The following is a 23,137-nucleotide window of genomic DNA, read 5'->3' on the forward strand; positions in this document are numbered from 1 at the left end:
GGGACGCCTTTCTCAGGCCAGGGAACCCTGCCAGGCACGCACTGCAGCCCCACCGCCTGCAAAAGGGCGGACTAGTGGGGGCAGGTGGGGGAGGCTTGGCGCAGCTGTCTCCACTTGGTCCACAGACACCAACCCACTGCACCCACCTGGGACCAGAGACCCCTGACCACTCCTGTGGCTCAGTGGTGGACAGGGGGATCTCCGGCTCCGCAAATTCACAGGTAACCCAGGCACACCCACTGACGTCAGTGCGGGGCTGCAGCTGGGCTAGGAAAGTGTCCCTACTTCCTGGGGAGGGCAAGGAGAGTTCTCCATAGAAGGAAGCAACAAAGACCACGGGGACGTGCTGTCAGAGATACCCCTCACGGGCCACTCACAATCCTGATGCCACAGTCTACACTCCTGGCAGCCAGCCCCACCCGAAGGCAGGTGAGAACCACGCCCATGGGACGAAAGCCAGCAGGGCTGGGAGTGGGTGGAAAAACGACTTTAGGGTCAAGCCAGACCTGTGTCAGGCCGCAGCATCTCTGGGGAGCATCACCTCCCACAGCAGCACCTTGGGGCCTGGGGGAGGCTCCCTTGCAGAGGGCCCTATGCCAGGAAGGAGGGCGTGACCAGCCACACCGCAGGCTCTCTGCTCCAAGCCCCAGAACACAAACCAAGTAGATGACCCAGCCCCACACTGGGCCCTCTCCTCAGCCCAACAAAGGTTCTCACTTACCCGCCCTGCAGGGTGGGGCTCTCTGGCTGTCCCCCACCCAAGGAGGGGGGCTAAGGCATCTGGCCAGGGTGTGAAGAAAAATGGTAATTTCCCAGGCCAGTCCAACCCTGCACACCAGAAGCAGGGTATCTGGGCACACCCCAGTCCCATCCCAGAGTCCTAGACCCCTCGGCACACCCCAGCCAGACTGCTGAGCTCACGGGGGGGTTGGAGCAGCCATCAGGAAGGTCTTGCTTCTCAGAACCCTGAGGCCAGCTCAGGCCTGGATGGATGCAGAGGCTCCCAGACCACAGCTGGGCCCTGAGGGAGACCTCAGAATGGGGACCCAGGCCTAGAGAAGGGTGTGTGGCTCAGGAGTGAGGTTTCCAGCTCACGCTGAGACAAAAGACGTGTTGTAGATTCGAGAAAAGTCGCCTTCAGAAATCAGGATCCCAGGTGCAAAAGATATAAGTGAAGTTTAATCAGGAGACCCCACTTCATGTCTTCCGGGAGAAGTGAGGGAGGCCCTGAGATGCTCAACCACGTCGTTCCCCCGCCCCTACCTTTGGTCCAGAGTTGAGTGTTCTGACCCCCTTCATGCCACCCCGAGAACATGTGGGTCTGGGGTTCCTGCTTCCTCACCCAGGATGCCCAGTCCCTCCAACATGTGATACCCCAACCGGGTGGTGCCTGGTATCTGCAGCTGGGTAGGAACACAGGCTGCCAGGACTTGGAGGCCCTGTCCTTGGGGCTCAGGAAGGCCAGTGGACAGTGTCCCAGAAGCCCAGCTGAGACAGAAGGAAGACCCCGCGAGCAGGTGGCCCCCACACCAGTATCCTGGTGGCCTCACCGGCTCTTCACCAGGGCCCTGTAGAGTGAGAAGCTGAGGATAGCAGTGACAGCAGCCCCAATGGCCCCCAGTGTCACCCGCAGCCAGAAGGAGGTGGTGTGCAGCTCCCCGTGGACCAGGTGTCTGTAAGAAAGAGGCTGGCTGGCGGCGCCGCAGGGGTGCTGCCCAGATGCCCGCTGTCAGAGCCCCCGCCCCGCCTCCTGGGGCTGCTCTCTGTCTGCGTGGGCACAGGGCCCACCCTGCACCCAAGTGACTCTGGCCTCGACACTATAGCGGCCCTGCCTTCCGGGCCACAGGGACCACTGGTTCCCCGGGACGGCGCCCAGCCTCCCACCCCGGGGCCGCGTGCAGGTACACACGGGAAAGCGGCCATGGCAGCGAGCCGGGTGAACACAGCAGTGCTGGGCTTAGCTGGACCCACACACGAGAACGGGGCCGGGGTGGGCAGCCGGTGTCTGCGGCAGAACTCTGTGGGTGACAGGCCGGGCGGAGAGATGCCTTCAGGCAGGTCAGCCTTAGAGGAGACAAAGAGGCAAGGGGTCTGCCCGTCCATGTAGTGGCGCTGCAGAAAGAGAGGCTGCATGAGGGGACCGTCCCCGGGCGGCCGAGGCATGGGGACTGCCCCAGAGGGACCTGCCAGGGGGAACTTGCCTTGTAGACACTGGCGCATGGTGCAAAGGACCCAGGGTCGCTGCCGTCGAACACTAAGCAAGCCACGTCACAGGTGGCATCGGGCGCAGTGGCCAACAGGCTGTCCGCACTCACCTCACACAGCTAGACAGAGCCTGGGTTCAGGAAGGGGTGCAGGGCCAGCCCCGTGGGCCATGGTGACACAGCACAGCCCAGCGTGGACCCAGGGTCTGTCCCAGGGACCCCAGTACTCACTATCAGGTACTTCTCCTGCCCGTTGACCTGCACCGTGTTGATGGCATAGACAGCTTGTCCCTCCACGGGCTCCCTGGTGTCCTGGCGTGGAGAAGGGAGATGACTGAAGCTCGCTGGCCCAGACGCTGCCCAGAGCCCCCGCCCGCCACCTGCAGATGCTCACCCCCAGGCTGCGGCCAAGAAAGGCCTGCAGGAATGCGGACTTGCCCACTCCGCGGGCCCCCACCACCTTGCACAAGAGAACGTTCCTTTGCGTCTGCCCCTTCTCCTGGTCCAGCCTCTTCTCACGAGTGACTGCGGATGGACAATCAGGGGCAGTGTGACAGAGGGGGGGTGCCAGGAGGGGGCGCTGGGCTCGGGGGGGGGGCGGGCACCCACCTGAGATGGCGTGGGCCTGTGAGTCCTGCTCGCAGAGCGTGGGGTAGCCCAAGTAGCCAAGGTGCTCGAGGCAACGCCGGACGTCCACGTAGGTCACCAGGCTGAGGGCGGGAGGGGCGGGCAGCGCAGGGTCAAAGCCGAGCAGCCAGCATGGGCAGTGTTCCCATGGGCGAGGGCTGAACTCACGTCCACTGGCAGAGGTACCCATGCAAAGACAGCCGGCCCGCCTCGGTGCAGACCTCGAGAGGCAGCTGGGGGCCCCACGGGGTAGCGGGGAACACGCTGAAGAAGCTGTCCAGCTCTGCAGGTGAGAGGCAGCCATCGCGATCCTGCAGGCAAAGGGGCTATGGTGACACGGGCCGGGAGGCGGGCGGGATCGCGGCGGTGCAGGGCAGAACTCACGACACCCTTACCCGGTCATGCTTCTCAAACACCCTCTGCACGAACTGGTACCCAAAGTGGTTGAGCTCGGTGCTACAGCCGGGAGGCACGTGGAGCCTGTGGGGAGGCGGGGCAGTCCGGTACCCAGGTCCCGGGGGAGCCCCTTGCCCACCATGCTCCCCACGCACCAGCCTTCAGCCAAACACCGCAGCAGGAAGGCAGCCGGATGCTGTCGGGGCAGGGGCCCTCTGCTTTGTCCCATCCTAACTCCCCACAGTCAGGGAGCCCCGCCCCCACTCACGGCGGGACAAGGTAGTCCGGGGTCAGCACCAGCGTGTCCCCATAGCCAAAGCGCCGTAGGATGGTCCACGTGGTCTCATGACGGCCCCGCTGGATGAAGAGCGTGTTCAAGAACAGAAAGCCTGTTCCGAAAGAGACAAACGGCAGGTAGCGCTGAGCACCGGCAGGCCCCTGCTGCTCCCAGGGCATGGCAGGGCGTCCAGACTCACCATCCAGGGTCAGCCGGTTATCCCGCACGCCTCCGGCCACGTTCTTGCACACCACTGTCTTCACATCCTCCAAGGCCTGAGGGGCCAGCGGGTGCCCAAAGCAGGATTTCTGCCCCCGAGGGAAGTCGCCATCAGCTAGCCAGTTTTCCCAGTGAGTGCTTGCCTGTGCCCTCCAGGGATGGGCAGCACCAGCAGAGAGGGGGGTCGCACCTGGAAGGCGTTGAGCTCCTCATCACTGAGCGCCTGGTCCAAATCCTGGTCCGAGAGTCTGAAGACACGCGTGAGGGCTCGGACACATGCGGGCCTCAGCTGTAGAGACAGCTGGCTCAGCGCGTGTCCTGCGCCACCGTTCCCGCCGGCCTGGCCGCCTCCCCAGAGCCTGCTGCCCACCTGCTTGGCCTCCGGGTCGTAGAGTGGGGCTGTGGGGTGCAGCACGGCTTTCTGCGCGTAGTAGAACAGCTCCGAGACGTTCCTCAGGTTCTTGGCAGAGCACTGGGGGCCACGGGGACAGACGCAGAGACGTGACCAATACCACCAAACGCGAAGGGCCCCCCGACAAGAGGCAGGCACAGGCTGTCTCCCAGGAGGCCTGGGGTGTCCAGAGGCCGGCAGCACCCGGGCACGCGCCCTAGCCGCCCGCTCACCTGCACACATGTCTCAATCTCAGGGAACTGGTTCATGACGGGCAGCACAGCCCCCATCGAGCCCCCCGGCCGCAGGTCTGACTTGTTGCCTGCCAGGATGATGGGGACTCTGCAGGGAGAGGCCAGCGGTCACCGCGGATGGGGGAACCAGTGGCTTGCACCCACCTGGGCCCTGCCCGTTACCTGGAACCTTTATTGGTCTCCCCATTCACCAGTGGGATCCACTTGGTTCGTATCTGAGAAGAAAGACCTAGCCGTGAGCACAGGCAGACCCTGGTCTGGAACTCCTGCCTGGACTGGGGGAAGTCAAGGCCCGCTGAGGAACAAAGTTCTGGACACCGCGAACGTGACCACTTGGAGAACAGTCGGCAGGTGGACCTCACTTGATCCTAACAGTCCCCAAACACCCCCAAGGAACCTGGAATCAGCAGCCCGAGGCAGCCCCCGCCACAGTCCTGCTAACCACCCACATGCTCTGTGGGAAGGCAGGGCCGTAGGAACTCCTGCCCACATGCTCCCAGAGCCCAAGGCCTGGGTCAGCTGTGTCCATCTGTAGTTTATTCAGAGAACACGGGGCTGGGTGCCAGCGGCAAGGACGTGCGGCGCAGGAGCTCCCACCCTCACCTTCTCAATGGTGGCCTCCTCAGACACGTCGTACACCATACACACCACATCTGCCTGTGGGAAAGGGGTGATGCATGGCGTGAGCACAGGCTTCTGGCTCCACGCCGCCTGCTGGGGCCAGAGGCCTTGGAACCACCCCCCTCAGCACCCGGCCACAGCCAGGGACCCCCAGACACTATCAGCTGCTCCTCCTGACAAGTCCTCCCGCCCCCTCCTCGGGAGCCGCCAGATCTGCCGGGTCTCCCGCAAGGCTCAGGCCTCCAGCCTTGGAACTGGGCACCGGGCAGCAGCCCTGCATTCCTGGGTCATTGCAGGCACGAAGAGACAAAGACTCAAGGGAGGACTGACAAGGCGGCTGCTCCTGGGTAGCCGAGGCCTTCACCCTAGCCCAGTGATGCCCCGGGACGCAGGTGCTGCTGGTAACAGGTGGGTAGCGGTGACCTGGAGCCTGGCTCAGGGCACCCGCTGTAGTTCAGCAGCTCAGAGCAGTGCCCTGGGCTACAGGATGGTGGCACAGGCAATCAGGGCACAGGCCTGGGTAAGGGGTCACCTCTCCCCAGAGCCAGCGGGCTGGCCAGCCATGTAGTAGCACAGTCCCTCTCCTCTCCAGCGACCGGCAGGGCGAGCCCAGGGAACCCGACAAGTGGTAGGATTAGCGAGGCCTCGGGCCCCTGAGCTCCTCCGCCTAATCCCCGCAGGCAGCAGCGGGGGCGCAGCCCTCAGGGACACAGCGCACCTTGTGAATCTCGTCCCGGAGCTCCTCCGGCGTCTGCTCGGCTTCTGCGGGGAGGGAGGGAGACACCGGGGCTGCGGAGCCCGCCGGAAGCCGGCCGGGAGCCGGCCGGAAGCCCGCCCCCACCCCGCCCCCAGGGCACAGCGCGGCCGGCCGGCTCCACCTGAGTAGTCCACGATGTGCGTGGGCACCCTCTCCGGGGTGACGTCTGCGGGGATGGTGATCTCCTCGGCGCGGGGAGGGACCTGCAGGGGACGCGGCGTGAGGGCGGCCCGAGGCCCGGGACCCGCACCGGGGGCTGCGCCCGCGTGTGCCTCTCACCTCCGCGGGGAACTCCTCGCCCACGAGCGACAGGATCAGCGACGTCTTTCCCACCTGGGCTGCGCGGGGCGGCGCGGTCAGCGCATAGGCCACGGTCGCCGCGCCCCCGCCCCGGCCCCGAGACCCCCGTCCGGCTCCCCAGCCCGGCGCCTACCCTCGCCCAGGAGCAAAATGCGCACGTCCCGCTTCATGGCGGCTGCACGGGCCCGGCCCCGGCCCCGACCCCAGCCCCAATCACGACCCGAGTCCCGACCCCAACCAGCGATCCCCCGCCCGCCCGCACTTCCGGCTCCCGCCCGCACTTCCGGCCCCCCGCCTGCCGAACCGCACGAACGAACAGAGCGGGCCAGAGCGTCCCAGCCGTGCGAAAGCGCCACCGCGCGGACACACTGGGTATTGCAGGTCCGCCCCGCCCCCTCCTGCACGGGGAGCAGGAGGTGGAGCCTTTGGTGGAGGCCACGCTCAAGCCTGGAGTGACCAGCTGACCATACGCCAGAATGCAACACCCACGTTTATTTAAAGTTTACAAGGTAGAGACCTAAGAGAGCCCGCAGGTGAAGAGCCCAGCAAGCACCTTCCATAAGTTCAAGGTCTCGATGACCGACAATCCCAGGCCCTCTGGAGTGGACAGACCCAGGCCTTCTTGGCTCAGCAGGAAGCCCTCGGACATCCCTGCTTCTCAGTCAGGCGGAGGCCCTGAGCTCAAGGCCCACTCGGAGGCCCGGTGGCCCATGACTTCCCACACCAAGATGTCACCGTGGGCCACTGAGAAGAGCAGCTGGGCGGACGGGGCAAACCTGCACAGCTGCACCACGTCGTCATGGCCGGCCAAGTCCCGTGTGGCCCCCGACTGACAGTCCACCAGCCTCAGCACTCGCTCTGGGGGCAAACAGCATGGGGCTGGGGCTGGGCAGGCAGAGGGCTGCACCCACCACACCCCGTGACTGTGTAGTTCCTGGGGCCCAGGGTCCCCGCCCTGTCCCAGTGCCGGGGCCTCTGGAAGAAAATGTGCTCAAAGCCCTGTGTCCTCCACACCCCAGGGACCGCTGAAGCTGGGACCAGGGACACCAAACCTAATGAAGAGCCCATCGGCTTCCAAGGCCCCAAGCTAGGCCAGTGAGTCCCTCTGCTGAGGCCCTGGGTCTGGGTCCCACAGTCAGCACCTCACACCCCTCATCTTCTGACCCTACAGTGCACCTGGGCATGTGTCCTCGCCCCACTGCAGAGATGAGGAACTTGGGGCACTGAGGTGAGAACAGTCTCAGGTGGGGCACGGGCAAGCCTCTCGGCTCCCCTCAGTCCCACTGCACCAGGACTCACCGGCAAAGCCAACTGCCACGAGGTGGGCCCTGGGGGACAGGCTCAGGGACACGGCAAAGAATGGCAGCGGGATCCTCTCTACCACCTGTGGACAGTGAATGTGATTCTCCCCTCCCCAGCCCTGGGGCCCTCGGGCTCCCAGCACCACACAGGGGTGGGGGGTACACATGCCTGCTTCTGGTGAAGGTTGTAGAAGACTAGCTCTGGATGCATGCTGAGGCCCGCGCACACCAGCAGCGCCCTGTCCCAGGGGCAGAAGGCCACGAGACAGGGCGGGGGATGGCTGGGAGCCTGGGGAGGAGCACACACACTGGTCAGATGGGCGGGCACCACCCCCCACCCCTGTGCCCCCAGGACCCTTACCTCCGTGAGCGTGGGCGATGGGGAGCTGAGCCAGTCCACGAGCTCGCAGCAGCCCCGCGGCCAGTCAGCGGCCCAGATGCTGATGCGCTGGTCTGAGCTGGCAGCCAGCCACAGGTCGGCCCCCTCTGACCCGAAGTCTCCATACTGGGGTGGGGGAAGGGCTGGTAGGTGCCTCCCGCCCTGCCCTACCCAATCTCCCTCCCCTGCCAACATCCCCCAGGCCAGGCCCTGCCAGCTCATGAGGCTACTTCACCTCTTTGCTTGTGCTCTGGATGGTGGAGATGAGAGCGCCCTGGTGGTCACTCAGGACGTGGAACGTCATCCCTGTGCAGGGGCGGCTCACAGCCACAAGCCCATCCTTGTCTCCAGAGAGGATGGTCTGACCTGGGCCAGACAGGGCCACAACGTTACCCTGCAAGCCCCTGGCCCCCGGCCCAGATGGGTGAGCACACGGAGGCCCCATGGGCCCCACTGCTCACCATCGGCGGAGTAGGCCAGGGCCGTCAGCGCAGCCCGGTGGGGGTGCATCTTGAGCTCCATGGCAATGCGGGTGACGCTGAAGACACGCAGGGTGCCGTCACTGTAGCCAGCCGCCACCTGCTGCTGCTCTGGGCGTCTGCAGGAGGGGGGGCTCCAAGCCAGACAGAGGCAACTCTGGGGGCCCACAGGAGGAAGACACGGGCACTCCCCTGGGCGTGGGGAACACGGGCCCAGCCCCAAGGCTGGGATAGACACCGAGGGAGGATACAGAGACCAGGCAGGGCTAGGAGGGGGGTCTGGTTCGGCCCTCAGGGCCCCCGGTACCTGGTTCAGCACCTGGAACTGGATCAGGAGCTCCATGCTGGCCAGGGACCACACCCTCACACTCCCGTCATCACTGCACGTGGCCCAGTGGGACGCGCTGGGACTGAAGACCACCTCATTCACCTGCAAGGAGCCAGCCAGCCGGCCGCGCTGAGGCTGCGGGGCCCTCAGGCACAGGAGAGACACGGCAGCCCCAGGTGTTTTTTGTTTTTTAAAAGATTCTATTTTTTTTTTTTTTTTTTTTTTAAAGATTTTTATTTATTTATTTGACAGAGAGAGATCACAAGTAGGCAGAGAGGCAGGCAGAGAGAGAGAGAGGAGGAAGCAGACTCCCTGCCGAGCAGAGAGCCCGATGCGGGACTCGATCCCAGGACCCTGAGATCATGACCTGAGCCGAAGGCAGCGGCTTAACCCACTGAGCCACCCAGGCACCCATAAAAGATTCTATTTTTTAACCTAACTCTATTCCTGACATGAGGCTCAAACTCATAGACACAAGATCAAGACTCGCACACTCATCGGACCCAGCCTGCCGGATGCCCCAGGTGGTCTTTCTGAAGAGAGCACCATCTCTCGCACAAGCCTGCCTGGCCCCAACCACCTCCACATGGCATCAAGAACCCGTCCTGGCCTCTGTCCCAAGTATCCCCACACGACACCTGGGTGGGATGGAACCTGATGGCTCACTTGCTAAGACAGCACAGAAGGGACCGTTCTGGTTGGCCCTAAAAAGTGGTGATATGACGATGGGTGAGGACATGTCCCCGGGAGCTGCACACAGAAGGTGGAGGAAGACAGCCCAGGCAGGAACACAGGAAACAGTAGACACAAAAGCCACGTGTCCACAAAGGACAAGAGCACGCTCTAGACTCGGACGTGAATTTCAAGGATAAATGCGAGCTCCTAATACGTCATGTGGAAAAAAATAACCGGGGGTGCCTGGATGGCTCAGTGGGTTAAAACCTCTGTCTTCAGCTCAGATCATTATCCCAGGGTCCTGGGATCGAGCCCCACATTGGGCTCTCTGCTCAGCAGGGAGCCTGCTTCCACCCCCCCCCACCCCGCCTTTCTGCCTACTTGTGATCTCTGTCTGTCAAATAAATAAAATCTTAAAAAAAAAAAAAAAAAAAAAAAGAACCAAGCTGTCCGGCTGAGCAGCGGCAGGTCCCTCTGGCACTTGGACCACGACCCCTACGTCCATTTCCCTCAGGAGGGGCCCCCAGACTCTGAGAAGGAACAGCCGAGTCCGGTTCTACAAGGAGCCGCAGAGGGGATCCTGGGACACCTTGTCCTTCCACACGAGAGGGACGTCACCAGTGACCACCAGCTCCGGTCAAGGCTGTAGGACCCAAGGGCCCGTGTGCCAGCAGGTGAACAGACATGGAGCCGTGTCTGGCACTGACACAAGCTGTGCTACAGACAACCTGGAGGGCCCCGTGCTCGCTGAGAGAGGGCAGACGGACAGGAACGCCTAAAATAGCTAAATCCACAGCAACACAGTCGGCCAGGGAGTACCAAGGGCTGGGCAGGGGAATTGGGGCGGGCGGGTGGTTTAAAGGGTAAGGGGCTTCCTTTTAGGGAGGGGAAATGCCCCAAAATGGGATTGTGGTGAGGGTCGTGCAATTCTCTGAAGATAACAAAACCACAGATCCCCAGTGGATAAGGGCTATGGTGTGTACTTCGTATCCGAACACAGAGCTGCCACCAAAAATCCACAAGCAGCACACGACACTCCCCCATCCAAGTTCCTCTGATGACAACCATTATGTCAGAACAAACGAAGATTAAAACGAGATTAAAAAAAAAGGAAAAGGATTTGGGAACCAACTCGAAGAACCTGCCCCTGGCCAAAGACGGGGCTTGAAGGGCATCATGAGAAGCAGTGACCACGAGGAAGCTGGACCCACATTCCCACCTAGCAGTGTGCACAGAGCCTCACGAACTCGCAGACCCCCACCGGCGGCCGAGGAACCAAGCCTGCACTCAGGAGACCCGGCCCAGGAGGGAGAAACTCACCCACCCTGCACTCCCGCCTCGGTGCCGCCTGGAAAAAACCAAGCTTGCGAGGCCGTCTCTCCTGGTCACCCAGCAGGCCCTGCTGAGCAGGGGCCATTTTACGAGCACAGCGCCAACGGCAAGCAGCCCTGGACCAGACCCTGGCCTGGCCTCCAGCGCTCTCGGACCCCAGGAACATAAGGGCCTAGAGGCAGGTCCAGCTGAACTGGTGGGAGGTTCCAGGACAAAGCAGCTTATTTTTTCAACAAATAGATTAAGAGAAAAAAAGGACAAACTAAGAAGGACAGAGAAGGCCAAAAGGCCCGGGTGGGGACGCATGCAAGGCCTGTGCGGACAGGGTTAGCACAAAGTTCCAGGCTCTCCTCACCTGGAGACTGCCTGGGCCACTTACACAAACCCACCGGACTGCTGGTCTTGGCCTTGGAGCAAACCAGGGAAGGGAGGAGCAGAGCAGAGCCCGTGTGGCTTACTGCCCTGCCTCTGTCCAGGGTGGAAATGCCCTCACCTTGCTCCTGTGGCCGCTGATGAGGCGGGTGCTGGTGCCCTCGGCCCAGCTAACGTACCAGAGCGTGCCTGCCGTGGTGCCCACCACGCCCATGTCCATGCTGTCGTGGAAGACCGCACTCACAACAGCCCCGTCCAAGGTCAGCTCACGCTCCATGAACACAGAGCTAGACCTGGGGTGGAGGGTGGGGGCAGGGGGTTGAAGGGGCGGTGGGAGCCACAGCTCAGGGACCTGGGGCTCTGGGGATGTGCCCTGAACTTCGGGCTGCAAGACACCGGCCTCCCCCTCCCCAGCCCTGCAGCCAGCCGGCAGCTCACCTGGCTCGTGAGCCCTCGCACTGCAGCTCCGCCACGGCCCCCACCGCCCAGAGGCGCAGCCGCCTGGTGTTGCTGCCACTGACCAGCCGTGCACCCGAACACAGCAGCACTCCTGGGAGGCAGGAGGCGGCATGAGCCCTGCCCCAGGCGCCCAGAGCTCCAGTTGATGTCTCCTAGGAAGGGGCCGTGGGGACGCTGTTGGGCACCCACCGATCTCACCGTCGTCGGCTTCCCAGGCCAGGAAGCAGCGGCCGGCACTTGTGTCCCAGACACAGATCTGGCCAGCGTTGGAGCCGCAGTACAGCAGAGGTACGGGCCCATAGCAGAGCGAAGTCAGCTCACCCGCCCTAACCTCCTCGGGGATGGGCACTCGGTGTCCCTGAAGGGACATGAGGGCAGCAGGGGTCAGCAGTGTCCTGGGACCCAGCCCGACCCCATCGTCTGGAACAGCCTCTGAACCCTGGCACCTGGAGGCTGACATCGGTCCCGCGCCGCTGTAGGAGCCACAGACTAACGGCACCTTGGCCCACACAGACCAGCTCACTGGCATCCCAGGGATTAAAGGCCACACCGTGCACTGGCTCCGGGAGGCGGGTGGAAGACAGGACCTCATAAGTGGCCGTGCTCCACAGGGCCAGAGTGCGGTCGCCATAGTCCCCTGGGGAAGACACATGGTAGCTGCATCAGCTGCCCAGGAGTCTCAGGACAGGCAGCAAAGTCCAGAGGCCACTGTCCTCCCAATACCCCAACTGACCCAGTGTGACAAGGAGCTCATCGTCTGGCGAAAATGCCAGAGCCTGCACAGCGGTCCTGTGGTAAGAGAGGAAGTACCGGCAGGAGCCCCCAGGCACGTCCCAGATGCAGATGTGGCAGCGGGAGGCAGTGCCACAGCTGCCCGAGGCTGAGGCCAGGACCTGGCAGGCAGGAGAGCAGGCAGTCAACCAGAACAGAGTGGCCCACAGTCCCACTGCGGTTCTGGCTGGAGGGAAGGCTGGAACAGCATCCCTCGTCCCGCTCTGGAGGGGAGAGCCGGCTGCGGTTCTCAAGGCCCAGCCCTGGGTGGAGAAGACAGGATGCAGGGCTGGTACCTGAGCACCGTGGCTGAGGGCCAGGGTGGAGATCTCCTCGGGGTGGCCGAGCCAGTGTCGCTGGGCACCAGAATGCAGGTCCTCCACCACCACCAGGCAGCCGCATGTATAAGCAAAGAAGCCTGTGGGCAGGGAGGGCACCCCTGAGCCAGTCCGCTGGGGCCCGTCCCAGGGCCGACAGAGCTGGGCCCTCCCTGCCACGGCTGGGCTGGGAGCCAGGGTGTGCAGCGGCCCCACCTGTATCTGGCTTCCAGACCACGTTGGCGCGGCCATTCCCGTTGTAGCCCACGACGACCTTCAGCAGCAGACGCTCCACGCCAGTGTTGGACACAGAGGCACTCTGCAAAGACACGGACAGGACGCTAGGGTGCCGGCACGGTGCCCAGCCACCTGCCCCCCCATCCCTAGTTCGACCTCTCCCCGATCAAGCTGGAGCTTGGGATGGAGCCTTGGGAGGTGCAGGCTCCAAGATGGAGACAAATGGCAGGAACACAGGTCCCAGAACCCACACGAGAAGCCGGCAGAGCGCAAGTGGGAGGCACCTGGCATCTAGGGAGGCTGGGCAGGGCAGCAAGGCCCAAGGCAGACCTTGGGGAGGGCACGGGCACAGGATGAGGAAATGGGAAGGAGCCAGGGCCCAAAGGGAGGGCTCATCAGGACACCACCCGGGGCCACTATGGGCGTCTTCAGGACAGCCAGAGCCCTGGCCAGCCAAGCCAGAGTGCGGGCACAGGGTAGAGGAGTCACCTGCAGGGAACCTGTCACTAAGATCTACATCAAAGCTCTGTCACCAAAGCTATGAGCTTTGGAGGCCACCCCAGGGAGACCCCAAGAAACCGAGTTTCCCGGGGGAAAAGGACACTCCAGAAAACTACCAGGCCATGCCACCCCCACCTCTGGGCCTGTAGGGCGTCTGCTTGTGGAAGGGCCTGCAATGACACCCCCCACCCGAACTGACCTTGGCCAGCAGGGGGGTCTTATAGCGTGCCAGGAAGTGCCTGTAGCAGTCTGGGCGAGCAGAGGGGTGGACCTGAGCTTTGCTGACACTGTGAGCACCTGACCGGGGAAGGAAGAGGCCTCGAAACATCAAAGCACCCACAACCCCTCAGAGACCCCTCCCTGCACACAGTCACCAGGCACCGCTGGGCAGGACACATGTCTAACCCACAGCAGACGCGGGGGGTCAGGCAGGCCACACCCCACTACTAGCCCGGCCCAGCTGGGGCCTCAGACGAGCCTACTTGCCCTGCAGGGAACACAGCTTGTCTCACAGAGTAAACCTTGGCAAGTCCGGCAGCTGGGCCTCCCTCAGGCCACCAGGAGCCCACGCAAGACCGCAGTCCATCACGAGTATCCCCACCCCGTCCTGCCGCCCCTCTTCTGCTTACTGGACCAGCTATGGGGGTGGGGACCCATGCTGAGGCCCCAGGGGCCCCCTGGAGACCCCCAGACCCCATCTCCAGCCCTGCTGGCCTCTTTCACCAGCATGGGCAGGCATGAGGCCTGACAGAGTCGCGCGGGGCTGTGGCTCTCTTCAGAGACTCCTTCTTCATCCGACAAGGAGAAGGCGCCTGGGGAGAAGGCAGAAGGGAGCCGTGAGAGGAAGGGGCAGGACTCTGCTGTCGCCCCACCCCTCCCCGACCTGGAGCAGAGATGCGCTCGACACTCTCTCCGGGGCTCTCTGCCCTACCGTTGTCACCCTTGAGGGACCCCACACAGACGCCTGGCTGGAGCGGGGATGCTGGGGATGGCTCAGGCACCTGCTGCCGGGGGAGCCCGTTGGCCCCACACACCGTGTCCTCCAGCTGCCTTGCATCCAGGCCTGGACACAAAAGAAGCCAGCCTGGGCCACACACCCCCAGTTCTGCACTAGGAACCCCAGGAAAGGAAAGGGCCCTACGCCACCCACAGAGATGGCAGAGCTGGCCCCAGAGATGACCACAAAGCCTGCCCCTGTGGTGGGGCCACTCACTAGTTTTGTAGGTCGGGGCGGCCGCAGGCGAGTCTCCAGCACTGCAGAGGCAATGAGAGACCGGGTAGGAAGAGGGTAGCAGAAGGCCAGCAGACGCAGCTCGAGGGCAGGCACTTGCCTTCCTGGGGGTGACCTCTCTGGGGGACCCAGAATGTCCCAGAGGAAGATGGCATCCCCCACGCTGAGAAGCTGCTGCTGGTCAGGGCTGAAGCCCACGGCATGTACGGGCTCTGAGTGGCCAATATATACCTGGGGGCAATGGTAGTCACACAAAGAGACCTGGAGGCACAGCTACGGCGCCAGGGTCCCCTGGCACCGGGTGGAAGTACCGCGTCCCACTGCAGGAGGGCGATGTATCCTGCAGGCCCAGCTGCAGTCCTGAGCCACCAGATAGGGACAGGAGGAGGCGACTCTCGGGGGCTGCAGGCCCCAGCAGGCACTGGGGAGCAGGGGGCGTCTTGTCCGCCCTCCCTCCTACCCACCTACCGGGCACCTGCCTGTGGACCCCACCTGGCAGCTGGGGCAGGACTTCGTCACGTAGTCCCACACCTTGATGGCCCGGTCGGCGGCCATCAGCAAGAAGCGGGCATCCCTGCTGAGCGCCAGGGAGGGGCAGGCCACAGCGTGGACGCCTGGCAGCTGCAAGAAGCACTCTGGTTGGTGAGGAGAGACCAGAAATCACAGACCCCCCCAAAAGGAAGTCTCCCTCCGCGAGAACTGCCACTTCCAAGGAGCAGCAGGTGGCCCAGGGCCACCCTCCTTACGGCCCTTGCAGGCATAGAGCTGGGGTGTGGAGAGAAGAGATTACACGCTGACCACAGCCCCGGGCTCACCTCCCGGACCACACGGCCCGACGTGGTATCCAGCACCGTGACTGTGTGAGAGGATGTGGACAGCAGCAGGTGGCCAAGAGGTCCAGGGTCAAAGCAGATGGCCACAGCTGAGTCTAGGCAGCTGCTGGCCGGGTCCAGGGCGCTGACATCGATTTGCAGCAGCTGGGGGAGGGCAGCTAGTTGCCGCTGGCCCGGCCTCCAGGTGGAGCACGCACCCCCAGAGCCCAAGCACAGAAAAGGAGTCGCCTCAGGCACCTGCTCGGCACTCCTGCCCACCTGCGGCTTACACATTCTGAGTCCAGGCAGCAAGGATCAGACCCTCTCGGGGTCAGCGTGACCTCCCACCTGCCCCCTCAACTCCCTCGCACTCTACCCAGGCCCAAGGAGAAGCCCTGTCCCTCCCTACCACCCTCCAGCCTGAAGGAACCAGAAGAGCCACGTGTCCCCGGCTGGGGACACATGCAGAGTGTGCTGGCCAGGCCAGCATGGACACACAGAAGACTCCAGCTCGCTCACCTCCTCTAGGCAGGCTGCGTTCATGACGGTCACCACGTACTTGGAAGGGCCCACGAAGGCCAGCAGGCGGCCATCCCCGCTAACCGCCAGGGCATTGGGGGTCGGGTGGGCGTCCCGGCACACCACGTTAGCTGCCGGCAGTGTGGGGGCACAGAGTCAACTGGGGGGAACCCAGACCTACCCCCAACTGTAGGAATGGACACCAGTGGGCACGAGCTACCACTGGACCAGCTGGGGTTCCTCCTGGACCACGGCCAGCTGCCAAAGGGACCACCACCGGCCCAAGTGGCCACTACTAAGTGGCCACAAAAGGGAACACACATGCTCGGCTGACCCGACCTCCACCCAGTAGTCAGGCCATTCGCCTCCTCCCACGGCAGGGTTGGCACAGACCCTCAATGACCTTTCATGCTGGGGAGCACTAAGTTCTAAAACCACGCTAACCTGGGAGCTGCGGGCAGTGGGCCAGCCCCGCCCCACACGGACAGGACAAGGACGTGGTCAGGAGGCTGGAAGGGGCAGCGTGGGGGCCTCACCTGCCACACGCAAGACGCGGCATGGGGCGCTGACGCACTGGTACTGGGCCAAGGTGCCCGAGGAGCAAGAGCTGAACAGGAGGCTGCCGTCGGGGCTGGTGGCCAGGCCAGTGACGGGTCCTCGGTGACACCTACGCCACACAGGGACAGCCGCTGCCCTGGCCCTGTGCCGCACCTCCCACACCTCTCCCAGCTGCTCCTGACTCGGCACCCCAGGGGCGGCAGAGGGCTGGAGCTTCTGTGCACGGCCCTTCCTTGCCCGGCCCCGCTGCCCACGTGCCACCTCAGCTTCCACCTCGGGGATCTGTGAGGCCGGAGCCAACGGGCACCCACCTGTGCTCCACCAGCACCTCAGCAGCCTCCAGGCTGAAGGAGCGGACGGCCCCACTGCTGAAGCCGCAGAACAAGGCTGGCCGCGTGGGGTGAAAGGTGACGGTACACGGGGCCTCCTCAGGGGACCGCAAGTCATAAAGCTGAAGGGCGGGGTCCATGAGGCCGGGTAGGGACGGGGCTACATGGGCTTCAAGAGCCTGAGAGCCCATCTCTCCAGGTGGCCCCACAGGCCCCCAAGGCTCCACGCCTGCCTCACCCCGCCCACTGGCCCTCGGGCCCTCCCTCTGCGATGGCACCCTTCTGGCCGCACCCCACCTGCTGCAAGGTCACCAGGTCCCAGACGCGGACAGTGTGGTCCTGGGACACTGTGGCCAGCTGGCTGCGGCTGCCCTCGGTGGCCAGGGCCAGCACCGGAGCGGTGTGGGAGCGAACCAGCACGCTGTACTCCTGGGATGGGACATCCAGGAAGCCCAGGAGGCCGGAGGACGTGGCGGACAGCACACGCTGACCATCGGGGCTGATGCACACTGAAGTGACTGGGCCCTCGTGCTCTGCACACAGTGTGGCTCAGTGAGCTCCCGGGCCCCTGCTACCACAGAGGCAAACCCACCTGTCTGTGGGCCAGGAACAGGCAGGCTCCCCGATGACCACCACTCCTGGCCTCAAGACTCGACCCCCTGGAACCCTGGGCTGAAGTCTAGCCAGGGGATGACCCAGGGACACGGCCCTCCCACGGTAGCTCTGACGCCGAGACGGCTTCGCGGTCCCACCTGCCTCCAGAAGCACAGAGGAGAAGTCCAGCGGCCAGAGGCGCAGGTAACCGTCCTCAGAGCCCACGGCGCATCTGGCCTGGGAAACACTGAGGCTGCTGATGGAAATGCCAGGGCCTAGGGAATGGGCAGGGTCAGAGCACAGCATCAGCGCAGTTCCCCCCGCCCATGTTGCAGAAAATCCACCTACCCGAGCTGAACGCCTGCTTCTGTGAGGCGGGGCCATCAGGGGGCCGTGCGGGTAGGAGCCGGCGTGCGTGCCGCACAGCCATGCGCCGGAGGTCGATCTCCAAGATGTGGCCGCTACGACTGCACACATAGCTGCTCCGGGAGGTGACAGGTAAGGGCTGAAGGGACAAGTGCGAAGGGAACCCAGCCAGCCACGGGAGTGAGGGCAGGACTCACAGCATATGACCATCCTGGGCCTGTCCAAAGGCCAGACCAGTCAACTCCAGCACGCGGTGCTCTCCCAAGTCCACAGGGCAGGAACGTAGCTCCCCCCCTCGCAGCCGCCACAGCCGCACGCTGCCCTGCCCGCATGATGCCATCCTGTGAGGCACAGACGTGATGCTACAAGGGGTCCCCAACCCAGGGAGCAGCAGGCTCCGCAGGCTCCGCCCCCATGGGCCACCAAGGTCTCCTTCCTGCAGCACAGGGACAGCACCATCACCTGCTTTCGTCAAAAGAGGCCACCTCAAATGCCTGGATGTCAACCCCGGTGTGTGCCTTTGCCAGAAGGACTGCCTCACCGCCTCGTCCCACCTGGGCTGTGCCCCAGGCCAGCACCACCTGCAAGAGGCCCAGACTGAGCGCCCGCAGCCCACCCCCACCCTGCTCGGCCTCCCCCAAGCCTCAGCTCTCCTTTCCCACGCAAGAGTGCTCGGTGGCCAGAATTGTAAGTGTCCCCCTGGACTTCTCCACTCAGGCTGGGCACATCTATGGGAACAGAGAAAATCCTGAGCTCCAAGCAGAGACGGACCTGTGCTGAAACACGGGACACTCCAACACACCTGACCTCAGGAAGGCGGACATGCCAAATGCGGCCCGTGGAGAGAGCGGGCACAGCACTGACTCTGAGCATGGGCCTGAGAGCACAGGAAAGCACAAGGGGCAGGGGCTTGGCAGGGGAGCTCTGCTTCCTAAGTGCCTGGACTCTGCCTGCAGCCTGGCACGGCCACCCCAGCCCCCAACCCGGGCCTGTTACCGTCCTCCCGTGGCAGTCCCTGCCAACGCCGCAGAGCAGCGCCCCACCGTCGGAGAAGCTGCGGAGGGAAAGGAAGCAGTGAGCGTGGTTGGGGCTGGCCCCCCACCCCTCGCCGAGGCCCCACGCCCACCTGAGGGAACAGAGGGCATGGGCTGGGCTCTGGAACAGAGACAGGCACTCCCCGGTCTGGAAGTCCCAGAGGCGCAGCATGCTCGGGGGCCGGGCCTGGGCCGAGGCCAGCAACAAGCCGCTCCCATCCAGAGCCAGGGCAGAAACCTGGAGGAGGCAGCACGTTGAGGGAACGGCACTGGGCCTGCAGGTATGAACCTCCCCTGGGATAGGCGGGGGGCGCCCACCTTGTCCGTGTGGCCAAGGAAGCAGCGCTGCTTCCGGGTGTCAAGGTGCAGGACGACGATGGCCGCGTGGCAGGGATACACCACAGCAGCGCCGTCCTTGGTCCACAGAGCCTGTGCACAAGGGCCAGACCCGGACGTCCGAGGCTGCTCAGCCTCCGCCCACCCCAATCCCAGCACAACCCCCACGTGTAAGGAGCATACACTCAAGCAGGATGTCCCCAAACCCTATCTCCAGTATTAGAAACTCCAGAGTCGAGGTAGAGAAACACCAGGACCCACAGACACTCAGACCGCGTCTAAAAGGACCTGGCAAGCACAGGGCCACAGACCCAAAACCGGTGTCCACACCAGCCCCACACACCAGACAAGCATCAGAGCCTCACAGGACACGTGCGAACTCTCAGGGCTAGGGAAGCTCTTGCACCTAGGCCCATGGTCACGCGGCCTGCGCTCCGGACAGAAGGAACGGACACCGGGATGGGGTGCCCGTGCTTCTGCCAAGGGAACGCAGGGCCGTGCACAGACACTGGCAAGGCCAGGAATCCGCGGGGTGGGGGGAGAGACTCTATACCCTGAGGACGCTTAGACGTCCATGTAACCACGCTGGTGAGACACAGGCTTTTCCCACTGCCCCCTCTGTGTGACTGACACTCATGCAACCCAGCAAGAGCACGGGACCCCTCACCCATTTGGTGGTGTGGCCCCCAAAGCCGATGACTCCCTTGAGCCGCAGGACGGGATCCGGGAGAAGGCTCTGAAACAGGCAAACTCACACTGAGACCCCAGGAGGTGAGGCTCCTGCCCACTGGGGCCGCACCAGCCCATGCTGGCTCCTCCCTCCCGAGAAGCAACGTAGTCCCAGGGGCTTCTGCCAGCTGCACCGGGGCAGGAAGACAGGACCTGGCCTCAGTGCCAGACCCTTTGGGGAGCCCAGCTCCAGCCCCTGCCTGCAGCCCAAGGCATCCACGGATCACCTAGTGCCTCCGGACCCTTTGTGGGAAGAGACTCTCGTCTAAAGCCACCTCCTGCCTATGCTGCTTTCCGTGGAAAGGCTGGATAACGACAGGTTTCAGAGACCCAGTAGACCTTCCCCACACCTCATCTAGGCCTCATCCACGATGGTGAAATAGCTTACCCCTCACCTTCCCCAGAGTAGGCACTGACCTCGTGCACGGCCACACCCTCTGGGGCCACGGGCACCACAGTTCGCTCAGGAGTGGGCACGTGAACACCCCTGCCGGCTGCATGCTTGCCAGTGACCTCCGGCCCGGCTGAGGGCTCTTGGATACGGTCACTGGGGCCATTCACACTGGGGAGCTCTGAGTGCTCACAGAACACGCTGACCTCTGGAAGGGGCCTGGGCTCTGAGGGAGCCTGACAAGACAGCAGGGGCACAAGGGCCTGTCAGCACCCCGAGGCTGCCACCCTCCAGCCCCGCCCCCAAGAACACAGGAGCACTCATGGCTACGGGGCCAAACACCTGCACCACAGAGAGCACGCGGTCCTGGAGGGGATTGCTGAAAGCCACTGGGTGAGAGAGAACCTTCGGCGCACGCCCCAGGAAGTCTGGAATACAGCCAGAGGCCACAGGAGCCGCTCAGCAGAGGGCACAAAGGCCTGGGACAGCATGGTCCCAGGGCTTCACCCACTCCTGCCAAGCCACAGCCGCAGGCCACTTTTCTACCCCGGGCCCCCCAACACCCTCCTACCTGGAAAGGCTGAGAACACCAAGCACCTACACCTCCCACACGGAGCCGGCATCTCAGGACAGCCTCGAGGCGAGCCCTGGGCCCTGTGGGTACCCCACTGCCAGGTTCCCCACCCCCAGTATCAACACCCCCTTCCGTGAAACTCCACGCGCCTGCAGGCCGGAGCCCAGTCCCTGCTGATCTCACAGGCCCACCTGCCTCAGGAGGCGAAGAGCTCTTCTGAACCAGCTTGGAGGACGCACTGAAGCTGTCTCTGGGAAACCTTGACAGGGTGGAAGGAAAGTCAGCGTCCAGCGACCAGCCCGCCGTCCCTTTGCCGGCCTCCCGCAGGATGGGCAGAGCCGCTCACCGGATGTGGACATAGTGGTCATACCAGCTCTCCCCCTTTGGCACCGGGAATGCCATTTCTCGCGGTACAGGTACGACAGACAGCTTCGCCCGCCGCGCCTCAGCAGTGCTGACAGCTACAGAGGACAGAACCAGTCCAGGGAAGGAGGCCCACCCCGCTCCCTCTTCCAGCCCAGGCGAGTCTCGACACCAGATGCCACCAGCCCAGCCACAACCACCCCCTGCCCCCAACAGGTGCCTCGGTTGCTGGGGGTGCTCCAAGATTACACAGCATATGTGTTTCTGTCGTGAGCCCGGCTGTCAGCCCCTCCTGCTGAGAACAAGAGCGGGACGGGCGGGGGCATCAGCGCGGCACTCACCAGGCTCAAAGCACAAGTCACTGGTGTAGAGGCTCTTCACCAGCAGACTAGCACACAGCCTGACACTCTTGAGGTGGCTGTAGCGTCGGTTCAGGTATAGAAGCAGGACGTCCCGCAAGTCCAGCTGTAGGCATGTCCACCGGGGACCAGAGGGAGCGACACCGCCCGGCTCTGAAGAGCATGAGCCGAGATCAGCGCCCACAGTCTCACCAGCCAGCCCACGGCACTCTGTACTTGGCCAGCCCCAACCATGGCATGCCCCCCGCCTCCCTCTCTGCTCTCAGGCCACCACTCCAGGGCTACCGCTTCCACTCACGCCCCATTTCGGCATCACCTTTTAAAGAAAACCCAGCCTCACAGATGAAGGGAAACTGCAGCCACGTGGCCGTAGACTTGAACTCCTTGAAGAGGTTGGAGAAGGACACACGGATGACCTGGCTGTCCTGCAGGGCAGAGCACGACCGTGAGGAGACAAGAGGGGCTGCGAGAGGTGCTTCGAGCCTGCACCCGCACCCCCGCCAACCCCACTTCCCCAAGCTCGGCACCTCGGTGGCCACATCCAGGTGGATGATGAAGTGCTTGGCTGGCAGGGGCTTGAAGAGCACGTACAGGAACCGGCCTGTCAGCCCCAGAGACTGGGTGCTGGTTCTGGGCAGCTGGATGTAACTGCCCGCAGAGACAGGACCCCGGATGCGGTACACGGTGCACTTCAGAGTCTTATCCTGAAGACAGAGAAAGGGGATGCAGCTCGGTCCACCCAGGGACGCCAGGAAGGGCACCACCGGCGGGACCCTTGGGTGGTTCTAACAGGTTTCTCAGTAGGGCTTAGACAGGGTCCCGAGGGCGGCTGCCGGGTCCCCCCCCCCCCCCCGCCCACTTACGGTCACTGGAGCCACATCGCCTTCCTTAGTGGAGCGCTTCCACTCGCCCACCTGGAAGTGTCTGAAGACGTTGAGGAACGGGTGCTGCCACACTAGGGAGCCAGGAAGGTGTGAGGACCCCAGCGAGCGGGAAGGCGCGTCCCCAGATGCCAGGCCCCCGCCGGCGAGAAGGGGCGTCGCGTGGCCAGCCTCCACATCTTCCAGGGAGGGGCCAAAGCCTGGGCCTGGGCTCCACCCGCCCCCTCTCCGCGCGGCTACAGCGATACTGCGCGCCATCCCGCGTCCTCCCACCGACCACGGCCTCCGCAGCGCGGACTACCTCCCGCCCCGAACCCCGTCCCCCCGACGCGGACCCCCGGCCTCCGCCGCGCCGCCGCCCCGACCCCGGCCCTCGCCCCCCCGGGCCCCTTTCCCGCCCCCTTCCGCACCGACACCCTATCCCCGGCCCCCCGGCCCCGGCCCACAGCGCTCGGGTACCTTTCGCCATGGCGTAGCCGCTCGCACTTCCCGCCTCGGCCACCGCGCGCTCCACGCTGGGCACGCAGCGCGCGCTTAGCAACGGCCGCCTGGCAACGGCGCCACGCCCGCCGTCCTGCGCGCGACGCCACGTGACCGCGACGGGGTCGGAAGCGCGACGGCGCGGCGTTAGCCACGTGACCGCGGTTCGCGCAGAGCCGGGTCGCGTGACCGCGGCCGGGGAGGACGCTGGACGGTCTCGGGGTGGGCGGTGTAGCGGCCCGGGGCGTCTGCGGCCGCACGTACCCTAGCACCCTGTGGCGATGCCCTAGCACGGCCGCGGTGGGGACTAGGCACGTGCGCGGCGCTCTGGGGCCCCGTCTGTACGGGGAAGGACACGCACCCGTGTTTATGGGAGTGCGTTTG

The 23,137-nt window shown here is 64.2% G+C and overlaps 1 protein-coding gene across 17 annotated transcripts; it reads right to left on the minus strand.

The window, feature by feature from the left end:
* Positions 1–1,157: 1,157 nt before the first annotated feature.
* Positions 1,158–22,993, minus strand: LOC131819216 (mitochondrial Rho GTPase 2-like). Of its 17 annotated transcripts, none has more exons than XM_059154041.1 (43): positions 22,733–22,851; positions 22,256–22,347; positions 21,920–22,096; positions 21,709–21,817; positions 21,375–21,545; positions 21,017–21,131; positions 20,862–20,929; positions 20,439–20,524; positions 20,123–20,332; positions 19,644–19,712; positions 18,959–19,069; positions 18,733–18,878; positions 18,603–18,660; positions 18,069–18,187; positions 17,804–17,947; positions 17,589–17,719; positions 17,399–17,515; positions 16,944–17,179; positions 16,629–16,768; positions 16,296–16,426; positions 15,760–15,890; positions 15,244–15,405; positions 14,921–15,049; positions 14,529–14,659; positions 14,411–14,451; positions 14,129–14,260; positions 13,827–14,009; positions 13,397–13,494; positions 12,676–12,778; positions 12,439–12,560; positions 12,105–12,264; positions 11,818–12,008; positions 11,561–11,729; positions 11,351–11,462; positions 11,034–11,205; positions 8,513–8,635; positions 8,188–8,362; positions 7,962–8,092; positions 7,709–7,852; positions 7,517–7,636; positions 7,346–7,430; positions 6,600–6,904; positions 6,026–6,084 (listed from the first exon to the last, which is right to left on the minus strand). In XM_059154041.1, the coding sequence occupies exons 1-42, from the start codon at positions 22,740–22,742 to the stop codon at positions 6,705–6,707; spliced, it is 5,454 nt and encodes a 1,817-aa protein (XP_059010024.1). In that variant the 5' UTR covers positions 22,743–22,851; the 3' UTR covers positions 6,026–6,084; positions 6,600–6,704. The 17 variants fall into 17 exon arrangements, with proteins under 17 accessions (XP_059010032.1, XP_059010031.1, XP_059010033.1 ...); XM_059154040.1 differs by having other exon boundaries at positions 8,513–8,668; XM_059154043.1 differs by having other exon boundaries at positions 8,188–8,668; positions 22,733–22,993.
* Between the last annotated feature and the right edge of the window lie 144 nt (positions 22,994–23,137).

This window comes from Mustela lutreola, chromosome 17 (genome assembly GCF_030435805.1).
Source record: "Mustela lutreola isolate mMusLut2 chromosome 17, mMusLut2.pri, whole genome shotgun sequence".
NCBI classification, from domain to species: Eukaryota; Metazoa; Chordata; class Mammalia; order Carnivora; family Mustelidae; genus Mustela; species Mustela lutreola.